Source organism: Chionomys nivalis, chromosome 15 (genome assembly GCF_950005125.1).
Source record: "Chionomys nivalis chromosome 15, mChiNiv1.1, whole genome shotgun sequence".
Classification (NCBI taxonomy): Eukaryota; Metazoa; Chordata; class Mammalia; order Rodentia; family Cricetidae; genus Chionomys; species Chionomys nivalis.
The window spans coordinates 4,142,416-4,167,768 of record NC_080100.1 but is presented as its reverse complement, the minus strand read 5'-3'; the positions used below and the strand labels follow the sequence as shown (position 1 = coordinate 4,167,768).

The 25,353-nt window shown below is 47.8% G+C and overlaps 1 protein-coding gene across 1 annotated transcript in view; it reads right to left on the bottom strand.

Annotated features, from left to right (window-relative positions):
• Positions 1-6,131, bottom strand: part of Ube2ql1 (ubiquitin conjugating enzyme E2 Q family like 1) — a 42,565-nt gene extending 36,434 nt beyond the window's left edge. The window contains exon 1 of the mRNA XM_057790217.1: positions 5,327-6,131. Coding sequence (XP_057646200.1) covers positions 5,327-6,118 — 792 coding nt within the window. The 5' untranslated portion in view covers positions 6,119-6,131. The remainder of the gene's footprint in view (positions 1-5,326) is intronic.
• Positions 6,132-25,353: the final 19,222 nt, after the last annotated feature.

The window sequence follows — 25,353 nt, the reverse complement described above, 5'->3', positions numbered from 1 at the left end:
GTGTGTGTGTGTGTGTGTGTGTGTGTGAGAGAGAGAGAGAGAGAGAGAGAGAGAGAGAGAGAGAGAGAGAGAGAGAGAGCGCCAGAGGTCAGGGATGCCTGGATCAAAACATGACAGAGCTCCTGGTCTCATGAACTTTCAGTGACTTTGGTTACCAGATCTAACCAGTAAATAACCCAGCAATGGCGGTGGGGGCGGGGGTTTTGTGAGCTTGCACATCTATCTGGGAAGCCACTGGCACCTGATGCTTTCTGCGGGAGGGAGAGTTGATTTTAGACCTCTGGTAAGTCATCCAGGCACCACGGATGGGTTCACATCCTGAGTATATAGGAACACACTAGAGAGCAGGTTATATGAAGCTGGGAGACATGGGGGTATGGGGCAGGGATCTGGAAGGAGTTACACTGGGTGCATGCATAAAATTCTCAAAAAGTTAGTAAAATATCCTAATTTCTAAGAAGGTTGCACAGGCCTGGCTGCAGACTGCAAGCTCTAATGTGGATCCTGGGCTATACCCCTTCCAGGGCTGCAGATGGGCCAGCTGGGATGCATGGCCCTCCCTCAGGCATCACACTCGGACAAGCGACGATTCTGCCAGGTTCCCTCATCAATACAGGCTTAGAAACTTGGCACTCTTTCAGCTGCTGATCAGTTGTTATCCGAACACTAGACTGGAGGATGGTTGGGTCCTGAGAGTTTGAGGACCTGGCTACTGCTGCTTCTCCGTGGGCGACAGTGATGATCATGTAGGTGACAATGAATGAACAGCCACCTGTAAGCAGCGTTTTCTTACACCTTTGACTCAGGGGTCTGACCTCCGGTGAGATGCTAGGAGAAGCTGAAATGGAGACTTAAGTCATCCTGACTCTGAAGAGCTGTGGTTTCCACACCTGTAGCCCCAGAAAGGTTTGGTGGCTGCTGTTGTGCTCAGCTTGGCCAGACTGTGGCACTGAAAACAGGAAATGTTAGCTGTTGCTGTCACTACTGTTTGTAAGGCAGACTCTCAGTTCTGAGGGGGACAGGAGAAGGGAGAGGAACTGTCATTCAGGGCCATCTGGTTCTCTGAGGACAATCATAGCTAATTAATTAAAACGGGGACACTCAGGAAGTGTGCAAGCATCGGAAGAGAGCCCTGAGTTAGGGCGTAATCAAGTGCCTTTTATCTGCAGCCATGGGAGGGCTGCCTGCAAGGCGTGTGACCACGGAATGTGCTCCACCTGGAGATGCTGGTGAGCTTGGAGGCACCTGGTCGACGGAATGCGACCACCTGGAGATGCTGGTGAGCTTGGAGGCACGCTATGACCAGACTCTCCTCTTCACTCTGGGAGCCAGTGGGCCTAGGCTTGCAGGCTCTGCTCCCAGTGATCTCAGAACACTGAGTTTCACTATTTGTGATGCCTGTTAGTGCAAGCTGTTTGTGATGCCTTCTAGTGCGAGCTATTGGTGATGCCTTCTAGTGCAAGCTGTTGGTGATGTCTGCTAGTGCAAACTGTTAGTGATGCCTGCTAGTGCAAGCTGTTGGTGATGTCTGCTAGTGAAAACTGTTGGTGATGCCTGCTAGTGCAAGCTGTTGGTGATGTCTGCTAGTGCAAACTGTTGGTGATGCCTGCTAATGCAAACTGTTGGTGATGCCTGCTAGTGCAAACTGTTGGTGATGCCTGCTAGTGCAAACTGTTGGTGATGCCTGCTAGTGCAAGCTGTTGGTGATGTCTGCTATTGCAAGCTGTTGGTGATGTCTGCTAGTGCAAACTGTTGGTGATGTCTGCTAGTGCAAACTGTTGGTGATGCCTGCTAGTGCAAGCTCTGTGCTGACACTGCAGCTTCCTTCAGTTTCAAGCGAAACTCGGAAAGCGATCCAAAGCTAACGCCGCCAACCGTGGAGCTGCGAACTGCGTTCCTACGGCTCTGTGCATGACACAGGAGACAGACACTGCTCTACAAGCTTTTAACATTTGCACTGGATTATGTCAAAGGCCCAGAAATTGTTCATCAACTGTAGAGGACTAAACATTAGCCAAGAATCTCTCTTGCTGAGTGTGAAGGGTCACACCTGTAACCCCAGCATTCAGGAGGTTGATGTAAGAGGATTGTCTCGAGGTCCAGTATTATCTTTTTTTTAAAAAAAGTCCCTGCTTAGAATTCCTTGATTTAGCCATAAACAGGTAAGAGGCGTACGTCTCTTTATACACAGCCTATAGCATATAAGAAACAAATGTGTTCATTTAATTCAGAGTCATGCACAGTGTAATAATGTGAAGGTCACATTGGAAACACAAGACGCACATTCGGTACAGAAAAAGCCTCATGAAGTTCCTGAATTCTTCACACACAGAACAAACCTGAGCTTTGACTTTGTAGACAACATTATTAAACAGATACTTTCGAATGTTACACGTTACACTCTTAAAGCTGTCTTGAGATGCTTCTGAAGACACTGGAAGGGTGTTTTCTCAATTCAGAAAGTTAAGTGAGCTTTGAGCACTTTCCTCTAGGAAAGGGACAAACAAGCCTTTTCTAACTGCAGCTGAAGGACACAAACCCTAAAAATTTGAAATGCAAAGAGAGGAACAGCGCCACTAGGAGCTAACAGTCCTTTTAGGTGATTATGGGCCAACAGCGGTCCTGCTTCCTCGGAACAGATAATCAGGTCTTTGGATGGGTCCAAAGCGGGTTACCTGTGACTATGGAAATAGTTGGCGTCCTACCACAGGTGCGGCGAGCAGCCCTTGGCCACGGCTCTGCAAAGGGACCAAGACGTCACAGTCCTCAGGTTACCAGAGATGCTGCTGTCCCGTCAAACCCAGGCCCTTAAAACTTTAATGGCTATTCATCTCTTCAGTTCTTTCATTGCCTGTGAATATTTCATGTGTACCACGTTGTCACCCCCTTTTGGAGGACTGTGTGTTGAAACCAGGGGATAGGAAATACAGGGAGAGTAAATGCCTATTTTAAAAAGCACCAAGTCTTGGCCACCACTTCAAAAGTACCACGTCTCATCAGATAATACCAGGCAACCTGCTAGGTGGACGGAACAGGGTCTGATTGCTTTTCAAACTAAGGAGGAAAATGCGGCTAACTTTGTTTTCAGTGAGAGACCCTCTCATCTGCAATGCCGTTCGGTTTCTCTATAAAGAAACAGAACATACACATAGAGCCCTGGACGCAGACGGACACTGAGGGAGCTGCTGTTGTTTGCAGCATTAAGTAAAAAGTGTAAAAACTATTTATCAAGGCATTTCTGTTTACAAATCGCACTTCCTCATTCAAAAACCATTATTTCCCTGAACCTCAGAATGCAGACTGGAGCTTAAATACCTCCCAAGTCCATAATGCCACAGACTTGAGTCTATGGAGCAGATTTCATTCCTCTTCTCTGACCTTCCACATCATTTTCCCCGAGAAGTGATTGATAAACAAATGACCACGGCATTTCTGGGAACCATCCTCCCATCGTATTCAAAGCGTCAGTGGGAAACAGAGCTAGCCTTCATCTCTGGGGGGGGCGGAGCAGGCGCTCAATCTCACACACACTGTATTCTGGCCAGTGTCTCATGGTGAGGGGAAGGAAGCAGGCTGTCAAAGCATTGGCCTGCTCTGCTATAGCGCCTGCTCTGGGGTCCTCATGCCCAGCCTACTCTTACCAGGACTGTGACCCCTGGAAAAGGTGGACTGGCAGGATGGCTCAGGATGCAGTGACCTTTTCGCTGGCCTTGGGATGCCTTTCTTTTTCTTTTCTCATTCTTTTCTAAACCCCAGGCGTTCCGCCTTGAGGGAAATGGGTAGAATAAGCCCCGTTTGATTAGCGTGTTTGATTAGTGTGTGTACCCGCAGCGAAACGTCAGCGACAGGCACCAAGGAAGAAATGATCGACTATGATAAGCTGGCTGTACAAGGACCATGTGGAGTTCATTGGGGGTCTTTTAAAGGAAATGAGAATTCTCTGTACATGCTGAAGATATCCAAGCCAGATAGAAATGTGATTTGACAATACGATGTTAGAAAATGCCCACCATGGATTTGAGTGTGGCCAAGAACACAGAACATAAGAAAACAGACCCAGCAGGTCCTTCCCTGCAGTTGGGTGGCAGGCTTCTCTCGGCAAAGCCATTCATCTCTATAAGTTTAGGGGTTGTTTCTCTGTAAAGTGGCCCCATGATGCAATACGTGAGAGGCTCAGATCTGCCTAGCATTCCTTTCTGTGCTTGGCTGAATCTTTAGCTTTGACACCCATGGAGGGAGGTAGAGGGGGCACAAGTAAACAAAGAGAAGAGACAAGGTCTGAAAGAGACTGGGGCCCAGCATATACACCAGAAGTGTTCCTCCAAGGGGCAAGTACCAGGCTGAGATGGGGGCTGGGCAGGGCAGCTTTTCTTGAATGGAGTCTGGCCTGATCTAACACTAGGAAAGACCACACTTCTGTGTGAAGAGAGGCTTCCTAGAGAACTTTCACCTTTACAAGGGTGGGCTGCTGGGAGGGAGGGAGGGAGGGAGTAGGGGAGAGGGCTTATCGGCAGGCAGCTGGCCTGGTCTGAATAGAGTCCACCTGAGAGGTTTGAAGAAGAAACGTGTGTGTGTGTGTGTGTGTGTTTGTGTGTATATGCTCATGCAGTGTGTGCAAGGGCGTGTATATGTATGTGTGTGTATGCTCACGTACATGTGTGAAAGTGGATGTATACATGCGCTTTTATGTGTGTACACCTCTATATGTGTGTGTGCGAGAGCGTGTATATGTGTGTGTGTGTGTGTCTGCCCGCGTGTGCGCACATGTGCCTGTGTATGATGTGCTGGGCTGGACGCTTAGATCCTAGGCTTCAGGAAAAGTTCGCACCTTTGTGGTAATCACGCTGACCAGAGACTTAGACAGTGGAGAGGAGGAAAACTGGAGGAGGGCAGGAGAGTATGGGAAACTCAGGAGGGCGGAAAACAGAAAAGGGATTTGTGGAAATGGAAGAGGGGAGGGAAGAAGGACCATCAGAAGGGAAAGGGAAAGAGGGAGTGAAGTGTAGCCAGGGGAAGAAATAGAGAAAAGGAGAGAGGATCCTGCAGTAAGAAGGTAAGCAGAAAATGGAAAGCAAGAAAGAACCAACAAGCCAGAGAGACCAGCGTCGGAGATCAGGGTTGCAGAAATGGACAGGAAGAAATAAATCCCTTAGGGAAAAGCAGAGGCAGTGGGACCAAGTGTCCCCATGTAGACTTGGTCAGAATGAGATGGACCAGCTCTTACTTGTCCCTGGAGGGGTCAGACATTGCTTCCCAGCTCCGGCCTAGCCTCGACCCCCCCCCCCCCACACACCCCTACCCCTGGCCCCTGGCTCCGCAACCTTACCTGGCCCTTGACCAGGCTGGCAGCGAATTGGCGCATGACGGCCTCCACGGTGTAGGCGCTGGACCAGCCGCGCGGCGTGAGCAGCTCCATGCAGATGGCGCCGCCGTCCAGCACGTAGCCGTTCTCCAGTCGCGGGCTGAGCACCCGCATGAAGGGCGGCGAGAAGGGGAAGTTATCCGGGAAGGTGAGGTTCAGCAGGATGAACTCGGTGTTGGTCTCCTTCATGTCCTGCCACAGCACCGAGTCCTTGTCCACCTGGTGCAGCTTCACGTTCCAGTCGAAGAGGCTCTCGTTCACCAGCTCCACCGAGATGAAGCGGTCGCTGAGGCGCGCGATGTCCTGTAGCTCCTTCATGAGCCGCCGGCTGCGCACCTGTGTACAGTGCTGCTGGCGTGCCGCGGGCACCAGGCTGCCGCCCGCCGCCGCCGCGGCCACCGCGGGGCCCGGCCCCGCCCTGGCGCCCGCCGCCCGCTCCCGGGGCCCCCCGGCGCCCGCCGCCCCCGCCGCCCCCGCGGCCGGCTGCGGCTGCTTGTCGCGCGCGGCCAGTTCCGCCGCGCGCTTGCTCTTGCCCTTGCCCGGCCCGGGGCTGGCGTCGCCTGAGCCCCCGGGGTGTTGCTGCTGCTGCTGCTGCTGTTGCTGCTTGTGGCCGCCGCTCTTGCCGCCGCCTTTGCCGCGCAGCGAAGCGCTCTGCTGGCCGCCGCCTCCACCGCGGTGGTTATGGTGGTGCTTGGGGTCCTCCGTGTCCCGGTTGTGCAGGCGAATGAGCCCGATTTTACGGAGCAGCGTGGCCATCTTAGGCTCGGTTCTGGCGGGGGGCTCCCCGGGTCTCCTGACACCGGAGCTGGATAGGTGGGACGCGCGGGGTTTTGGGCGGCGGCAGGCGACCGCTCAGCGGGGCGCGGCGAGGGCCACCCCAGGAGCGGTCGGCCGTGGCGCAGCGGAGCTGGTAACACCGGCGCTCGCTGGCCGCTGTGTCGCCGCTGTCATATGACGGGCCCGCTCCGACGAGGGCTCCGGCCGCCCAAGGAGGGAAGGCGTGGAGACGCGGAGCCGCCGCTTTCCCTGGCAGGTCCCAGGGCGCAGTTCCCGGACGCCCGGTGTCCGTGGTCCTTTGTGCGTGGCCGCAGACCGGCTGGCCCGGTGTCCAAGAGCAATACCGAGGAACGCAGAGCCGCCCGCGGCGCCCCGGAGGCCGCGAGGTGGCCGCGGAGTCGCGCTGTGCGCGTGCCGGGCCGTGTGGCGCTGGCGGCTACCGCGGGGCCCGGGCCACTGCCGCTCTCGTCGCCGCCGCCGCCGCCGCGGCTGCTGACATTGCAGAGGCGGCTGCTCCGTCTGAGCCGAGCGCGGCGTGGAGGGGGCGGCACTGCCGTCCGGGAGGGGGGAGGCGCGGGGCGGAGCCGCGGGCTTGACTGCGCCGTGCCACCCCCGCCGCCGGGTTCCTGTGGCGACACACGCGCGGCCGCTGGGGGGAGACAGCGGTGCGCGCCCGCACCGTTGGCTCTGAGCTGCGCGCCGAGCTGCCTGAGCTGGGGAGCCGAAGATGGCTTGGGACTGAGCACGCTAATAGGGTCTCGGAATCACTGCGTTCTCGGTCCCCAATTCTGGATGCTATGTCTGGGGTCCCGGTCTCATAGCCCATTTAACCTCCTTAGGACAACGTAGAGGGGAACGGCGGAAATCTACCTTTTTATTAATGCTTCCAATCAGACGGACGAGCCCAATGTTTCTAAGCAACAGTTCTGAGGGGGATGGGAGCGGAGGATGGCAGGAGGGACACTTTCTTAAGGACTGATCAAAGAGTCCAACCCGAGAGCGGGATGAGAAGCCAGGCCAGCCCCAAACCTAAAAGCACAGCCTCCAAGTCACGACTTGGAGTAAACCTTTTAGCCAACCCACCCAGCCCTTACTGGGCCACTCCCCTCCTGCCTGCTGGCAACAGACTCTCCGCTCTCCGTGGCCAGGCTGTGCGTAGTGGAAGCTTTTCAAAATGCTACGGAGAAGCATATCAAATGCCTTCTCTGATGCTGACCGGTGCCGAGGGCGGGAAAGGATCTTCTGAGCAGCACCACCCTCGTCCCCAAGACAGTTCTCCTCCGTGAGGAACCTTCCTGATGCTCGAATAAGGGAGGGATCCGTCTTCCACCTGCAGAGTCCCAGCACTTCCTGCCTCTTTTCTTCCTTTAGCCTTGGAAACTTACATTTGAAATCCGGTGAAAATTTGAACTAAAAGATATTTCAGATTAGTTCGAACTGTGAAGGTTCTGGTGTGCTGCGAGTGTGGCCCAATTGTGAAGGCGAAACCAATCCCTCAAGTGCAGAGTATATCCCTATGCTGTCCTAACTGGTGTCAGGTTATACTGCCGTTGCCGGTTTGTGGATGCTGAGGAGCTGGGGCCGCTCAGTTCTTGTTCCTTCTGGATGCCAGCACCTTGCCTTTCTACTTCTGACATCTTTTACCAAAGTTTGAGTTTTCAGCGTGGAAAATAACTGGTGAGGTCACTGGGAAGACACAGACCCGAAGGGAGTCAGATTTGGGGATAGATGTGCAATGGGGGAGCCAGCCTAACTGGTACAGAGGAGCAGAAGGTTCATGCCCGCCTGGCATTGCACTAGGAGAGGGAGGTTCCCGGGAGCCCCTGGGAGTTTTGATTGAGCAGCACCCACACTGTGTTTTGTATTAAAGAACAACTCTGACTATTGGTGAAATCAAAGTGAAGCGGACCCAAGGTCTGTTTGCCCTGGTCTCCTGTTCTTTTTGTTTGTGACTTTATTCTATACCATTCTTTGATTTTTATCATTTGCAGCAGCAGCATCACCGCTCTCATCATCACCATCATCGCCATCTTCCTCATCCTCATCACTAAGCAAGGGCAAGAGGGTAGAAGTATCTGCCTGCAACTTCCTGAGAGTTCCTTCAAGCATGCAGACTGCATCAAATTGGAAAAGCTGACACAGAAAGAGCCTGGGCAGGCATCAGTACCAACTGCTTTTCTCCTTGTTCTGACAAAATGTCTGGTAAGGCAACTCAGGAAGGTGTGCTGGCTAGTTCTATGTCTTGACACAAGCTAGAGGCACCAAAAAGGAGAGAGTGTTGATTAAGAAAAACATCTTTGTAAGATATGGCTGCAGGCAAGACCTAGAGTGTTTTTTTAGGGATTGATGGAGAGGGCCCAGCCCATGGTGGGTGGCGCCATCTCTGGGCTGGTGGTTCTGGGTTCTCTAAAAAAGCAGGCTGAGCAAGCCATGATGAGCAAGCCGATAAGAAGCATCCCTCCATGGCCTCTGCATCAGCTCCTGCCTCCAGGCTCCTGCCCTGTGGGAGACCCTGCACTCGCTGCTCTTTGATGATGAACTGTTACATGGATCTGTGAGTGAAATCAATCATTTCCTCCCTAACTTGATTTTGGTCATGGTGCTTCATCACAGTAACAGTAACCCTGACTGAGAAAGAAGGAGAAGTTTGTTTTACTAGTTTGAGGGCACAGTCAGTCATGGTGGGGAAGGCATGGGGGTGGGCGCCAGATGCAGGTGGTCACAGTGCATCCACAGTCGGGAAGCAGAAATGTATGCTGATCGAATTCAGCTTGCTTTCTGCTGTCCCCTGTATGTACTCGGTTAATGGCATGATGCTACCCACATTCAGGTTAGCTCTTCCTCACTCAGGTAAACTTTTTCTGGAAATGCCCTTATTGATATGCCCAGAAGTATGTTTCCATGGTGATTTTTAAATCACACCACGCTGATAATCAATATTAATTATCACAGGTCTATGACTCATGATTTTGTATGATTTAACTGCTATGGAAGACCTCCCAAATTTTCGAAGACACATTTTATTGGCAAAGAAATTGAATTATAAAGACTCCTAGCTGTTGAAATAAGAGCGGCGGGGCTGCGTCCCTGGCACCCAGCCGCCTGCAAGGCTAGCTTATGCCCCGAAATAATTACACGGAAACCGTATTCTTTTAAACACTGCCTGGCCCATTAGTTTCAGCCTCTTATTGGCTAGCTTTTACATTTTGATCTAACCCATTTCTAATATTCTGTGTAGTACCACGAGCTGGCTTACCAGGAAAGATCTTAACCTGCGTCTGTCTGGAGTGGGAGAATCATGGCGACTCCTGACTCGGCTTCTTTCTCCCAGCATTTTGTTCTGTTTACTCCGCCTATCTAAATTCTCCCTATCAGAGGCCAAGCAGTTTCTTTATTAATTAACCAATGAAAGCAACAGATTAATACAAGACCCACCTCCATCACCTAGCTGCTGGCTCCACACTGCCATATGCTAAGAGGGATGGTCTAGCTGAGACCGATATCATGGTGGCCCTCTACCTGATCCCCAGACCCTGAGACCTCCAGGTATAATTGGATGTTTCTCTCCCATTTGCCTGTTACCAATTATCTGGCAGTTGTGTCCGAAATAATTGACTTGGAGGCTTAATATAAATTATAAATGCTTGGCCAATAGCTCAGGCTTGTTACTAGCTTACTCTTACACGTAAATTAACCCATATTTCTATTTATGCTTTGCCACATGGCTTGGTACCTTTTCTCAGTACAGTGTGCCCATCTTGCTCTCTGTGTGCCTGCCAGCAACTCTCTGACTCTGCCCCTTTTCCCAGAATTCTCCTCCTTTGGCTCTTCCTCCCGCTCAATCTCTTCTTGTCCAGCTATTATCCAATCAGCATCCAATCAGCTTTTATTTTTATTACCAATGATAAATAATAAGAATCCACAGTGCCCAGGCTTGCTGTTGACCAGCTGGCCTGAGACTGTCTTGCTGTTTGGATTTTCAGTTTGCTCAGTGGTGCATCAAATAGCTTCTTTTCTTTGCAAATGGCCCAGGAGTTTCCTTCTAGCAGCAGGAGGCAGAGTGGTACAGCATTTACACAAGGTGTCTGGTTGTGGACACTGTCAGAGAGAGAAATGATCAGGACTAATGCTGATGCTGGGACAAGAGGCCCAATCAGGTCCGGCACACTCACAGGCTTAACTCATGGGTCATCTGCCTCACTTGCAGAATCCAGGACCACCAACTGTATAAAAGTCAAAAGCCAGGGCTGGAGAGATGGCTCAGTAGTTAAGAGCACATGCTGCTCTTCCAGAGGACCTGAGTTTGATTCCCAGTATCCAGGTCAGGTGGCTCACAACCGCCTGTGACTCCAGATACAGAGATTCTGACGCCCTCTTCTGGTCTCCACAGGCATGCACACATGCACACACTGTAAAAGAAAAAATCTTTAGCAAAATCTCTAAAGCCAAATGTTACTTAAAATGTTAGTTAAAGTATAAAAATAACCAAAATTTGTAAGTGGAGATGTTTAAGAGGGTCACACACATTGTATTTGAGGACTTCCCGTATAGCAGGGTCATGATAGTCACACAGATTATATAGGGAATGGAAGTGTTTACAGCTCACACAGAACCTTAAAGCGAGCAAGTAGAGTGAAGAGCTGGGTCTGTAGTGTTGCACAGTAGCTACAATGACACACTCTGACATACTGAGAAGAAAGGGCCAGAAAGGGCGCTTTGAGCAGAAGTTACTATGTTGCTTCTTTGTTTCCTCCAGCCAATGGATGTGAGCTGCAGGAGGCTGCTGGTCAAGGGAGGCAAAGGTGAGCCTGGGGGGCTCATCATTGTCTTCCTCCTAATCTGGTAGATTCCAGAAAGCTCTATCTTATAGGAGGAATGAAGAGATCAAACTCCATCCAAATGTGTGACGAGACTCACTTTGCTACAGTTGCTCCCTGTATACTTAATTTCCAGCCGTTCAGAAAGGACGTTCCATACTTGCAATGAAAATGAATAGAAGCTTAAAATCCATCCTGTTAATGATTAAGCTTATGACTTTAGAAGAGCTGAGCGGAATGCGTCCAGTTGAACATAATAACATCAAAGGAGAACTGTTCTCCAGTGGTAGCTAGAGAAAGGGTGGCTAGGGAGTCTACAGCCAGAGCACAGAAGAACTGAGGGTGAAAACATACGGGGGGGGGGGGAACTGAGATGGTTCCCTGCAGGCCGAGCATCTGAGGATTGAGCCGCACATCAGTGGTCCCAGATGTCATCTCTCTGGTGGAAGCTTTTACAAAAGACAGAGCAGGGTTTGTGCATTTATTCTTTGCCTACAAGGATGGCCTCCAAGAGCTAGGTGTGGTGGTGCGTGTCTGTAATCCTAGGATTTGAGAAGCCGAGGCAGGTGAATTGTGAGTTCCTGATCAGCCTGAGCTACAAGCTAAGCCTATCTCAGTGAGTGAACAGATAAATAAAGAATAAAAAGGACCGCCTTCCTGTGCTTTTGGTTATGCAAACTCCAGTCTCAAGGTCAGTAAAACATTAACAATAATCATGTCAAGAAATACCTGCCCTAAATTTGCACATCATGTTTGTTCTCATGGACATGTATTAAGGTCACTGTGAACCCTGACATAAATGCTTCATATGGATCTGTGGTATTACAAGGTCACAGGTAAAATCCTTCACGGCTTCATCAGCAAAGTCTGCATATAGTTGCCATTACACCATGTCTTAAGCATCCCAAGCCCTGTGTACAGATCCTGTTTAATTCCCACAAGAATGATTCTGGGTAGGCACTGAGTCCACCCTGGTTTTATGCTGAACTGAAATGCAAAGATGTCAAGATGTCCCAGGGGAGCCAGGATTTAAGTCCCCAGCTTTATTTAGTTCAGGGTGGTGCTCGCACCCACAGCTCCACTAGGCCCCCTGCATACCATCACTGTGGGGCTGCTGGAGGGAAACCCTGCTGTTCTGGAGCTAGTTTCTCATGGGGGGCATCTCTGTCATTTCCCAGCTTCATCAAAGACCCGGAGACTCCAGGGCACATGATGCAGTTGCTCTGCATTTGCTCAAAACAGGGTGGACACATACACACTTTTGTTGATGTTGTTGAGTTAAAAGCCCAGTTCTTCATTTCCCAACACGGATGTCTGAGATCAGAGAAGACTGTGTCCTGCCTGGAATACATGGAGGTCAAGGGAGAGAGAGTTGACTCCCCAGACCTAACAGCCTTCACCTGGGGCCACCACAGTCAGTGCTAAACATGGGATTTTTGAGGCAGCTGCTTTTCCCTAACTATTGCCCTCTCCAAATGGCACCTACACAGTGACGAGGGTTGGGTTCAAACTCGTCAGCTCTCTGTGTCTGGTACATTCCTTATGCCTAGCCCTGAATTGATTTGACTCTAATCAAGAGCACAGGGTACACTGTGTATTCCAATAGAGGGGTTTAATCCAGTCCTAAAATACTGGGATGTTCAAGGACCAATGAAAGAATGAGAATGTAGAAGAAGTGGGTAGACGGGACTGTAATCCTGAGAATTCTGCTGACACTCTTTCAGAACACAAGCCCATATCTAGGTCATGACCCTGGAGTTGCCATGCAGCACTGGTTGATGGGCGCCTTTTGTGCTTACTGCGGCATCTGTTAGAAGCGCCGCATTCCCACTGTTCATCTGTGACCTCTAAATGTCCAGCGGTCAGGTCCTAGCACAGTTGGCTCTGTGGCCTCCTGGAGGACCTAGTATCTAGTGGCTCTCTCTGCCGTTCCTCGTGGGCTGTGCTTAGCTTTTGAGCAGGGAAGAAGGGATCTGAGAAGATTTTGTCGTGATTGGAGTGTAGCTTCTCTCTGGCAGTTGAGTGAGGAGATGACTCACACGTTTGTTTCCGAGGAGGAAATGGCTTAATCCTAAAAGACTTCCAGAAGCATAGTCTCGTTTCTCCTGTCCTTCTTATCTTTGCTTCCGGCAAAGACAGTTGCTCTCCGGTTGTGTGGAAGTGCAAGATGACAGCTACATTGTGTCAAGACGGCGTCTCTATTCCACGTCACCTTCAATGCTAGCTCTAACGTAGTATTCTGAGAAAAGAAAGTTGATTCGGCTTCCCGGTTGCTGAGGGTGGTGAGTGAAATCCCATAATTAGTTGAAACGCGGAATGTGTATCTTAGTTATGTTATATATTCTCAGAGCATTAGAATGGAATAGATTTTTTTGCTGTTTATTTTGTTGTCATTATGTCTGTTGCTACAATGTCAGCTCTGAAAAGTACAATCAAGAATAAATGCTCTAAGTCTGCTAGTAGCTTAGTTCTGATTTTAAAATGGTTTAAAATAGAGCAATCATTTACTTACACTGGGAGGCTCAGGGTTGAACTGCGTAACTCTGGGTTCTCAAAACTACGCACATATGTAATTTAAGAAATACCTCAATCAAGACATAGAGGATTTCCATCATTCTAGAAAGATCAAGTCAAGCCCATACTCCCCCATCACCATAGACACCCTGCTTTGGTTCCTATCATCATAATGTTGTTTAACAGTCTCCCCCCTTCTCTCTCTCTCTCTCTCTCTCTCTCTCTCCTTCCCTCCCTCCCTCTCTCTCTTTCTCTCTCTCCCACTCTTCTTTCTCTCTGTGCACATGACATGTGAATGGGGCAACACAAGATGTGTGTTCACACACCTAGCATCTGTCAATCAATCTATAGTCTCATGCTGATACTGGCCCTTCTTGGGTGTGGGATAGTTTGCTTGCACAGCTGGAAATGTTCTTTGGATGCACACACCAGAGACTGTTTACCCATCTTGCTGTCGGAGGACATTCGGCTTGTTTCTGGATTGGGCTACTGTGCATTATGGCTCCTGGAATGACCCTGTTCAAGGATGCATTGTTACTCTTCATCGCTGGCAAAGCATGGCCAGACTGTGTCAAGGGGTAGGTATATATTTAACTTCATATGAAAATTCCAGATACTTCCAAGGTGACTGTGGCATGTTACATTCCCATTAACATAACACGAGAGAACAGAAAAGAAGCTTGTCTGTGAGCATGGATCTCAGAGGAATCTTTGGAGGACCACAGCAGAAAGAAATAGATATGCAGAGAGCATATCCCAGACTGTCTACAGCAGAAGTTCTCTGTTTAAATAAGAATAGTCCCCATAGGTTCATATGTCTGAATGCTTAGTCCCCGGTTGGTGGAAACATTTGGGGAGGATTAGGAGGTGTGGTCTTACTAAAGGAAGTATGTCACTGGGGGTGGGCTTTTGACATTTCAAAAGACCCTCTTACCATTTCCAACCTGCTCTCTGCCCCCAGCTTGGGGTTTGAGATGCGAGTTCTATTCTTGCCACCATGCCTTTGCTCCACCACCATGGGTGCCAATCTCCTGGACTTGGGGATCCAACTAATTGCTTTATTTAGGTTTCCTTGGCCATGGTGCTTTCTATCACAGCAGTAGAAAAGGAGCTAGAACAGATGAGGATGTGAGTAGAGTAAAAACCAAACAAAAGCAGGGTAGGAGGCTTCTTGTCCCCTAGTTGTCAGGCATTCAGTTCTAAGAGAAAGCATGGGTGCAGCTGCATGACCCAGGAGCAACTGAAAATTGGTCACCCACAGGAAAAATAGCATTTGCCCCTTCTGGAAGTGCACCAGTTCTCACTCAGAGTCATCCCCCAGAAAGACAGTGAGGGAGGCCTCCCAAACTGTCAATATCTCACAAACCAAAATCGCAATCAAAACAGCCCCAAATATTTGAGAAAGAAGAACCACAACCCAAGGAGTGTATATGTTTAAAATACATTGTATACAGTATGAGATTAGGGCAACTGGGAGTGTATATGTTTAAAATACATTGTATACAGTATGAGACTAGGGCAGTTGGGAGTGCACATATTTAAAGAACAGAGCTAAATGGGTAGGTGGGAGGAAGAAGAAGGGAGAGAAAGAATATCTTTCTACCCATGAGGAGCTTTGACAGCTGAAGTTTCCTAGGAGAGGCATTCAGCTTTCTCTGGGGCTGTGATCCCTGGTACACTGTACTTCTGTGGCACCCGTGCATATAGCTGCAACATTGATTGGACTCAGTGGGTCATGAAAAGAAATCATGGAATTGGGAGGGGACTGTCGCAGGAGAGGCTTGAGGGCAACTCGGAGTGCACATGTTTAAAATACATTGTATACAGTATGAGATTAGGGCAACTGGGAGTGTATATGTTTAAAATACATTGTATACAGTATGAGATTAGGGCAACTGGGAGTGTATATGTTTAAAATACATTGTATACAATATGAGATTAGGGCAACTGGGAGTGTATATGTTTAAAATACATTGTATACAGTATGAGATTAGGGCAACTGGGAGTGTATATGTTTAAAATACATTGTATACAGTATGAGACTAGGGCAGTTGGGAGTGCACATATTTAAAATACATTGTATACAGTATGAGATTAGGGCAACTGGGAGTGTATATGTTTAAAATACATTGTATACACTATGAGATTAGGGCAGTTGGGTGATGGAAGAAGGTCATTGGTTAAATAATAAAGAAACTGCTTGGCCCTCATAGGTTAGAACATAGGTGGGTGGAGTAAACAGAACAGAATGCTGGGAGGAAGAGGAAGTGAGCTCAGACTCGATAGCTTTCCTCTCTGGGGCAGATGCGATGAAGCTCCTACCCAGGATGGACGTAGGCTAGAATCTTCCCGGTAAGTGCACCTTGGGGTGCTACACACATTATTAGAAATGGGCTAGTCCAGGTGTGAGAGTTAGCCGAGAAGAGGCTAGATATAATGGGCCAAGCAGTATTTAAAAGAATATAGTTTGTGTGTTGTTATTTCGGGGCATAAGCTAGCCAGGCAACCAGGAGCTGGGGCAGCAGAAACACAGCCCGCAGCTCCCTACTACAGTTGGGAGTGTATATGTTTAAAATACATTGTATACAGTATGAGATTAGGGCAACTGGGAGTGTATATGTTTAAAATACATTGTATACAGTATGAGATTAGGGCAACTGGGAGTGTATATGTTTAAAATACATTGTATACAGTATGAGATTAGGGCAGTCGGGAGTGCACATGTTCAAAATACATTGTGTACACTGTGAGACTTTCAAAGAAGGAACGGAAAAGGGAGGTGAGGGAAGATGCTGTCTGTTAGCTTTGCTGGAGCTGCTTTTCTGAATCGTTGAGTCTTTTTAGGAGGAAATGAACTATTTCAAGAACAAATATTCCATTGGAAAGCCAGTGTCCTGGTCACACCCCAGCCTGCGGCACTCTTTCCAGACACACGTCCCTGTAACTTTTCCCCTACAGTTCAGGCCACCAGACAGGCAGGTCAGCTACTGTCACCGAGCGCTCACCTGACTGACCTTTGGGTTATGAATGGACGGTGTTGTCTCTGTAGCCTTTCTCCAGTGTGTCTCAGTCCAGGCCATCAGCTCCTGGGAGTCCCTCACTGCTGTGGAGGACATAACTCCACAGTCATTTGGCACTGAGTGTAGAGAAATCACCATTGAAAATCCCTGGCGAGGAATAGGCAATAGCTGCTATTGGACAGTAGAAACTACAGCGATGCCATGACCTCATTCAGTGCTTGTGTTTCCTCAGAATTCCTACCACAGGACTGAGAGAAGGGGTTCAGTACCTGAGGGATGAGAGTCTCTTAGATGAACACATTGGCAGAGAGGAGAGCCTAGGATAGAATCCTTTCAAATGAAGGAGAAGGAGGAAAACAAATTCAGTTTTACCTCAACTTAGAGTAGGTGTTAACTAGGAATAAAAGACAGGACAATCTTAGTCTGTCGAACACAGCAATGATTTCGGTGGACACAGTGCAACAGAGGGGCTTTCTAGATCATGGCCTTCTCATCCCACTGTGATTTAGAGGTTAATAGTTACCACAGCTCGAGAACAATTAAATGGTAGCATGCAGGTATGCAGGAGGCCTCAAGGAAATGATCTCTTGGGTTTCCTGAGCTGCAGCTACCTCTGTCCTCCACGCCTATACTTGAGCTCCATTTTTTGTCATTTATTTTGTAAAAACTCAAACTTTCATTGTAAACCTCTTGGCAAGAAATCCATTTTGTACAGGTGAGGTACACAGTAGGCTGTAAGATGCACAGGGGTCGTGAAGACACAGATCTTGCAGCCCTTCATTAGAAGTAGAGGGGTCTGAAGAGAGCTACAGCATCTGTATCTATCTGTAGTACATATGCATGCATTGAGGGGCAGCATGCTTTACACTTTGCCTTGCTCTTGTACCCTATCGTCACTAGCTCCAGACATAAATAAAGCCAATGGCTCCCTTCTTGTCTCTGCGCGCCAGGCAGAGAGGAAGCTCCTGAACCTCCCACTCCAGAAGAATTTCCTGGTCCTTGTTGCCTTGTGGTACTTGCTCCTTTGGGCCCCATTTCAGGTCTTGTCAGTACATTGTGTAGTAGCAGAAAATGAGATCAACAGTTCGAATCCTTTCTGTCAAGGAGGTACCGATGTGTTCCCACCTGTGTTATCCCCAAGCTTGTTGATTTGTCTGGATTTGTTTGGAGTAGCCTAGAAGACTGCATCTGCACAAGCAAGTATATCTAGAAAACTTTACCTGAAGGGAGGAAAGACCCACCCTAAAAGTAGGTGGATCCCAGACCAAATACAAAAAAAGAAATTCATCGATACACCAGCATTTATCTCCTGCTTTCTGAACACAGATGCAATATGGCCAGGTACCTAATTCCTACCATCATTCTGTTTTTTACCCCCCTGCTGGACAAGTGCCAAACCTTGAGCTGAAATGAACCCTTTCTTCTTTAAGTTACTTTGTGTATTTGGTCACCATGATAAGAAAATCAATTGATGCATTAATTTCATTCAGCATGTAATATTCACGTTTGGCATAGGTTTCATTCTTCCTTACACACCCACAAGACGCTGGTTTTTATGAAATATTTTATAGCTAGGGACCTCACGAATGAGTCTGGCTAGAGGTCTAGAGATAAAGACAGGTGGACACTGAGAAACACTAGACTTGCATTGCTTGGCATCTCTTCCAGGAATATAGCTGTGAGCACCAAAGACTAAAAGGGAGTGTCTTACCATCGTCAAAGGCAGCGAGGACAATAACATCAGGGATGGGACCGGAAATGCCAATAAAGACAGGGAAGCAAAAAGAACCCCATTTAAAACTGGAAGTCCAGTGCCCCTCGACCCCTCCGAGTTCTTCCTCACACTCCCGTTGCAAGGTACATGACCCACTCTTCCAGTCAACGATCTCATGGTTGCTACAGATGCCCTTTGGAGGAGGAAACTTAAAAACTGATGTAAGTCAGCCTGTTTTACGGCCATGGTTTTCCGTAAGCTTGTGTCAGAAGAGAGATGGTCTCTGCGCATTCTGTTTACATATCAGGAGTTTGGATACAGTGTCTTTGAGCTCTTTCTTTTGTCGCTTTAGGCAGCATCATTACGTTCCTGGAGCTCCCTGGAGACTGTGGTGCTGGAACCACACTGGCAGGCTGAAGAAGCCCGAGTTATGGTTCTCATGGAAGATGGCCGCAGCAGTGATGGGCATACTTGCTCAGGAGGTAACCCTGCCTTTTCCCTGGACTCTTCTTATCTAGGCCTCCTGTAGAGCTGCTGTTCAATTTAATGATGCACCCACAGACACATCCAATGGTGTGTTTCCTAGGTAACCCTAGAAGTCATCAGGTTGACAAGACCAACCATCGTCTCCGGAAAGAGTGAGACCTAAGACACTTGGTCTGAACCCAAGTTTCAAAGAAATGGAGTCACTTTGGTGAAACCCTAAGAGCAACCACACAGAAATGTTCCCAATATGCACAACCCTCCACGTTCCTGGGTGGCAGGGACTAGCTAGTACTTTGATAAGGTAACTTTATTTTGCTTTTTGCATTAATAAGTAGCTGCTCATAAGAGTTTCCACTTCCCATAGTCTTCCTATCACACTGCAATCTCATTTTATTTATTTATTTATTTTTTGGAGAAAATACGGTTTTATTTTTTTTAGTGTCTTTAAAATTTTGGCCTAGGCCAGCAATGTTTCCCTAAGAAGATAATTTATTCAGAGTTAGCTTGTGCAGAATAAAAAAGCAGGCAATTTAAAAAGACGGATTTTACTTCCTCCAAAGAGATTACAAACAGATAAGATGTGAGTTACACACACGCGGGCATATTTTTAAAAGCAATCACCATCTGGCTGATAGAAAAGAATAATTCTGCTCGACTGGAGGTTTATTGCTCAGCTTTATAATTAGATTGCCTCTGTACAGAGTGTAGATCCTTGTTGGAATCCGTGGGAAATGGCTGCTAATATTTCCCCTTTATTTTCAAATTTATTATGTAAACGGCTTTTGGGTTCTGACGAGAGGATTTTAGATAGAAGTTTTTTGTAACTTAGAGAATTTAGGAAGACATTTGTGTTTTCTAAGGGGTTTTGAGAAGGGACTTGTTCAAAATAAGGGGATGCTTTTTTAAAAATTGTGTGTGTATGTGTGTGTGTGTGTATATGCGTGTGCGTACATATTTGTGTGTATGTGTGTGTGTGTATGTGTGTGCATGTTTTTATGTGGTGTATGTGTGTGTCATGTGCATGAGCGTGTGCTATGGTATGTGGAAGTTAGAGAACAACTTGTAGGAGTTGGTTCTGTCGTTCAACTCTGTTTGTCCCGGGGCTTTGCATTTAGGTCACCAGGCTTGGTGGCAAGCACCTTTGCCCAGAGTCCCCTTGCTGGCCCAGTATGATGGCTCTTCTTATTGTCCACTTGACTACATCTGGAAGTCTGCACACACCTATGAGAAATGGTTTTCTTAATTAAATCATCTGTAGTGGGAAGGTTCACTTCTAGTCCAGGTCTTTAACATGGGGAGATAAACCTCCAATTCAGATCTTTTGAGGTGGGAAGATCCACCCTTAGTCTGACCACATCTGTTGGCAGCCTGTATAAGGGCATGGAAGAAGGAAGTTAGCTCTCACTCCCACTGGTAAGTCCACCCTTTAGTCTAATTACAGCCTGCTTCTTCGGACTCCATCATTACTGAAGACAGCTCAGACACCCGGGCTGTGGACTGAACAACTACTGGATTCTTGGACTGTCTGTTGGTAGGTGGCCATTGTTGGGCTAGATGGACCGCAGCCTGCGAGTCACTCTAATAAGTTCCCTTTCTGTGCCCCCCTCCCCCTTTCCCTTTCCCTCTCCCTCTCTCTTTGTATTATAAACTCCACTCTTATAGAGAACCCTGACATACACCCTGATTGGTCCTTTTGATCAATCGACTTTGCTCACAACCAGTGTGCAAGCTGAATTCTGTGGTTGTTCCTAGCACCAGGCTCACTTTCAGGCTGAGAAACAGGAGTCACGTTCACATCCCTGTCCTCTAGTCTCCATTTTACCCTCTTTTATGAACTTCCTCCGTCTATTCTACTCCTCCTGCCCCCACCCCACTTGCCTCCCTCAGGGAGTGTCAGGGCAGAAGGGGCAGGGAGACTGTTGGACTCAGAAGCTGGGGAGCACGGTTGTGGAACTGTTAGGAAGGCTGCACTCAGGAAAACACAGTGGCTGAGGTTAATGCACACACCTGCAAGGGAGCCAGCCAGTCTAGATCCCAGCATGGAGGGGGCGGGGCTCATGGGGCTCCACCCACATCTGAGGAGATCTTGGTAATTGATGGTGGCTGAAAAGGGGGACTGTCAGTTGTCTTCATTGGTGGCCCCTCTGGTGGCCTATGTCCTGGTGGATGGCCCCACGCTCCTGCATCCATGGACAACTCTAATTGGGTTGCTTAGGAAAAGCAAAACATATGAAGTTGGGAGGGGGACATGCGGGGATCCAGGAGCAGTTGAAGGGTGTGGTGCATATGATCAAGACATGCTGTATACATGTATAAAATTCTCAACAACTAAAAAAGGGATAATTAAAAATCAACCCTTCCATCTTTCCTGGAGTGGTCTCATCTGACTTCCCTGTCTTTAATGACTTCTTAGGAGTGATGATTATTTGACTAACTCAACAGTTACAAGAAAAATGGTAACAAATTTAACAATTTTACACGAAACATTCTGGAAGCAGGCATCCTTTCAGGTCAAAGAACGGACCCCACACAAGAGCCGTTCTACCGATAGTGAAAAGGAAATGATGTATCAGGCAATGTGATTGGCTGCAATGGGCACTTTCCCTAGGTAAACATGGTCTGATCAGTAGCTGGCTTGTGACTGCTTACAACACAGCTGCTCTGATTGGCCGAGACCCGTAGCTTAGTTACAGGAAGGCACACTTAGGCTGCGTCTTGTTTACACTTGAGACTAGGTTACAGTTAGCTATGTATAGAAGCTGTATTTGGCAAGACACATCACAGAAGGTGGCAACTTGCTTTAGCTTGACACAACTATGTCTGAGCCCATGGGTTTAGGGGAGGGAAAGGCTGTGTCTACTCCCTGCCCCAATTTCCATGGCATTGAATGAACTGTATCTCCCCAAAAATTATGTTTTAAAGATTTTTTTTTGTTTTTATTGTATGAGCATTTTGTCTGAATGTATGAATGTGTACTCTGTGTGCATCTGGTGCCCATGGATATCAAGAGAGGATTTTGTATCACCTGGAATACAATAGGTTGCAAGTTTCCAGGTGGGTACTGGGAACTGAACCCCAGTCCTCTTCAAGACGAGAGAATGGTTTTAACTACTGAGCAGTCTCTTCAGCACCTCTTCACTCCCATTTGAAATCAGCACCTCCTCCATTGGCGCCACGCTGTAGGTCAGACCGCATCTGAAAATAAGGCTCTTAAAGAGTCCTTAGGTTAAAGGAGCTGAATGGGCCCTAATCCAGTATGGCCAGTGCTCATGTGAGATGCGGGAACTTAAAAAGCCCACTGAGTCCTGTCCCGTTTGTGCTGACCAAAAGTTAAGTGTGCAGGAAGGTCGATCTGGGGAGAGTTTGAGGAGGAGCAAATGCGATCAAATTACATTTTATGAAACTTTCAAAGAATTAACTAAAAAACTGCTCTGTATGTTGGGAAACACAAAGACGTGGAGCCTGGATGCAGATCTGAGAAAAGAGGCAGAGGGAGAGATAGTCAGGGATGAAGAGAGGCTCCTGCCAGCTCTCCTACACCTCATCTGGGATTCCTCCTCTAGGCAACTGGGTGATGGTAGGTTCTGCACTTTAAGTCACCCTGCTGTGACATTTTCTATAGCAGCCCAAACAAAGGAATCCCTCTCCCCAAGGAGTCTGTGAACCCAAAAGGCACTTGCTCCATCTCCTCCACACACTCCCTGCTCACTCTGAGTGGCTGTGGCTTCCATTTCCAGCCTCCTATCTCTCTGGAAAGTGGATGTGTGAAATCCTGGTAAAATCTGTTTCGGGAACAACTGTGCACCCACGCGCCACTTGTAAAGCTGAAGGCAATGCCTGTGTACAGTGGCACAGCAGTTGGGCTTCTAGACTACCCAGGGGCTCTGAATATTTGGAACTCTGGATATTTGGAACTAATTTCTAGCCATCTTATGCAGTCCAGCAGATAGCCAAACCACAGACAGATGGACAGACAGCAGAGTAATCTCTGTTGCTGCTGGATCGGAGTTGTTTTACCTTGTACTGATGACAGTGTCCTTAGGTGCATCCTGGACACTTGAGTAGGATGGTGTGTGTGCACGCGCATGTGTGTGTGTGCGCGTGTGCATGATTTGACTTTCCTCATTTGGCTCTGTTTGAAAGACTTTACCTAGGCGTTTAAGCCCTGGTCTAACTTTTCCCTCCTGTGGACCTATAAGGAGAGCCTTACCTCCTTCTGCAACTTTGGAGCCTCAGTCTTTGGCCTATGGGCCTAGACGATGTAAGAGACTTTTCTGTGAAGCAGGAATTTTGAAGGATGGTCCTACCTTGTCTTGGCAGTTACTTTCTTTTGTGTTCTTCTTGTCCAGTTTGGAAAGCATACTGTCAGCAGTCTAGATAAGGGTAGTCTCTTTAGTCAGAGGCTAACTTTGTCACAAATGAAAGCAAATTCCATGTGGCGGTTCTGTGATGCCCACCATCCTTTTTTGATGTAAGTTGATGCTGCCAGGAGCAGATGTGTCTCACTGTCATGAAAACTCTTATGTTATTAAAACATTTTAAATACCATATTTTGTAGGTCTTTAAAGTGTTTGAAGACTATGTTTCTAAAATATATCTGTTTGACCTTGAAAACATACCTAACATGACTACAAGTTTGATTGTTATACATGACTAACTATTAATCTGTCTTTCTTTATTATCCTAAGTAGCTTTCAAGGACTAAAGTTTTACATTACATTTTTATATGAGCTGCATAGATATAATATCTTAAACAAGAGTAGAAACATAGATACAGGATAGCAAAATAAACTTAAATTTGTATCAATATGCAAAAACCCATTATCATTGTAAAATATTTGAGACTAGTGGTTTTTCAAAAGTAGATTCAACCATCCACCCTTTTATCCCATCCTTCCTATACTTATATCCCCCCTTTTCCCTTCAGAAAGAGATCTTAGCCTACCTGAGAGACTGCTTTCTCAGGCCCTATGTGGATATTCAAGCCTCCATGTTGTGCTCTGTTGTAATATGAGCTGTGGGCTGCGTCCCACCACCCAGCTAGCTTTACACCCGAAATAATTACATGGAAACTGTATTCTTTTAATCACTGCCTGGCCCATTAGTTCCATCCTCTTATTGGCTAGCTCTTACATATTGATCTAACCCATTTCTAATATTCTGTGTAGTACCACGAGCTGGCTTACCAAGAAAGATCTTAACCTGCGTCTGTCTGGAGTGAGACAATCATGGCGACTCCTGACTCAGCTTCTTTCTCCCAGCATTCTGTTCTGTTTACTCCACCCACCTAAGGTTTGGCCTATCAAATGGGCTAAGGCAGTTTTTTTATTAGTTAACCAATGAAAGCAACAGATAAGATACAGGAACCACCTCCATCAGTGCTCCATATATAGCAAGTATTTTCTGTCCCACCAGCCAGCTCCCAAAGACACAGAGACTCCTTATTAATTATGAAAGTTCGACCTATAGCTTACGCATGTTCCTAACTACCTCTTATAACTTAAATTAACCCATTTATTTTAATTCACATTCTATTACAAGACATTACCTCTCTTTCTTCTTGTACCTCCCCTTTCTTCTCCTTTCCTCTCCATGTCTGCTGGCATCATCTCCCTTGTGCCTAGATTACTCTCTCCAGAAATCCCACCTTCACCTCTTGCCTGGCTATTGGCTGTTCAGTCAGTCATTTTGCTAATAATCTGAGACTGGAGAACGGAGACACCCTCCCCCCCCCAGCTTTGAGATCCTACACAGGCTTGCTCCTCCATTGCCAACCTAGAAGAGTTCCCAATGTCCATGCACCTCTGGGACTCAAGAGCTGACTCCTAGGTGGCAACTGCAGGGAAGCATATTGCTCATGGCTGCACCATGGGCTGCACATCATCCATAGTCTCAGCCCATCTGTCTGGCTCCCTTGCCTGGCTCCCACACCTCTTGCAAGCCTCCAGTCTGGGCTCCTCTCCAAGACAATGCTTAGGCAATGATGAGCTAGCTCGCGCTTGCAACCCAAGTGGGCTATTTTTAAAAGTTCCTCACAAAAGCTGTGCCGTGACCTAGAACAAGGTGGTGTGTGAGGAGGACACGCAATCTGGCCTGTGACGCTGGGAAGGCGTCACAGCCTGAGGTCAAGGAGACATGACACCGGCTACCCTGCTTAAAGTCCAGGATATGTCAGGTTTTATAAAATTGTACAAATTTATAAAGGCTTGGATTTGTGAATAGCATGAAGCCGGAAATGTACAAACAGAGAGAGCTTTGAAAACAAGCCTCAAAACATTTCCTAACTTAAGGAGTTTGTGTCAAATACAGAGTCCTGCTTGGTTACTATGAAGCTGACTGTGATAGGCTAAATTACCCACCCTGCCACTTCACAAAAGAGAGCATCTGAATACAAAGATTACCAAACCAGGGAAAAGCTACGACCCACCACCCCTAATTTTGTGTTTGACCAGAGTACAAGGGTTTCAGAGCGAGTATGCATGTAATGTTGACTGATTGTTGGATTGGAGACACGCGATTAGGCCTAGTTTCCAAGCAGTTCTAAAAAGACATTATGATTGCCCTTTCTGATGGCAATGTCACGGATGTAGCCAGGTAGCTCTTTGTCCCAGGAGAAGCACATTGACAGCATGGACCATGAGTTCAGGCAGCACATTGTGCTGA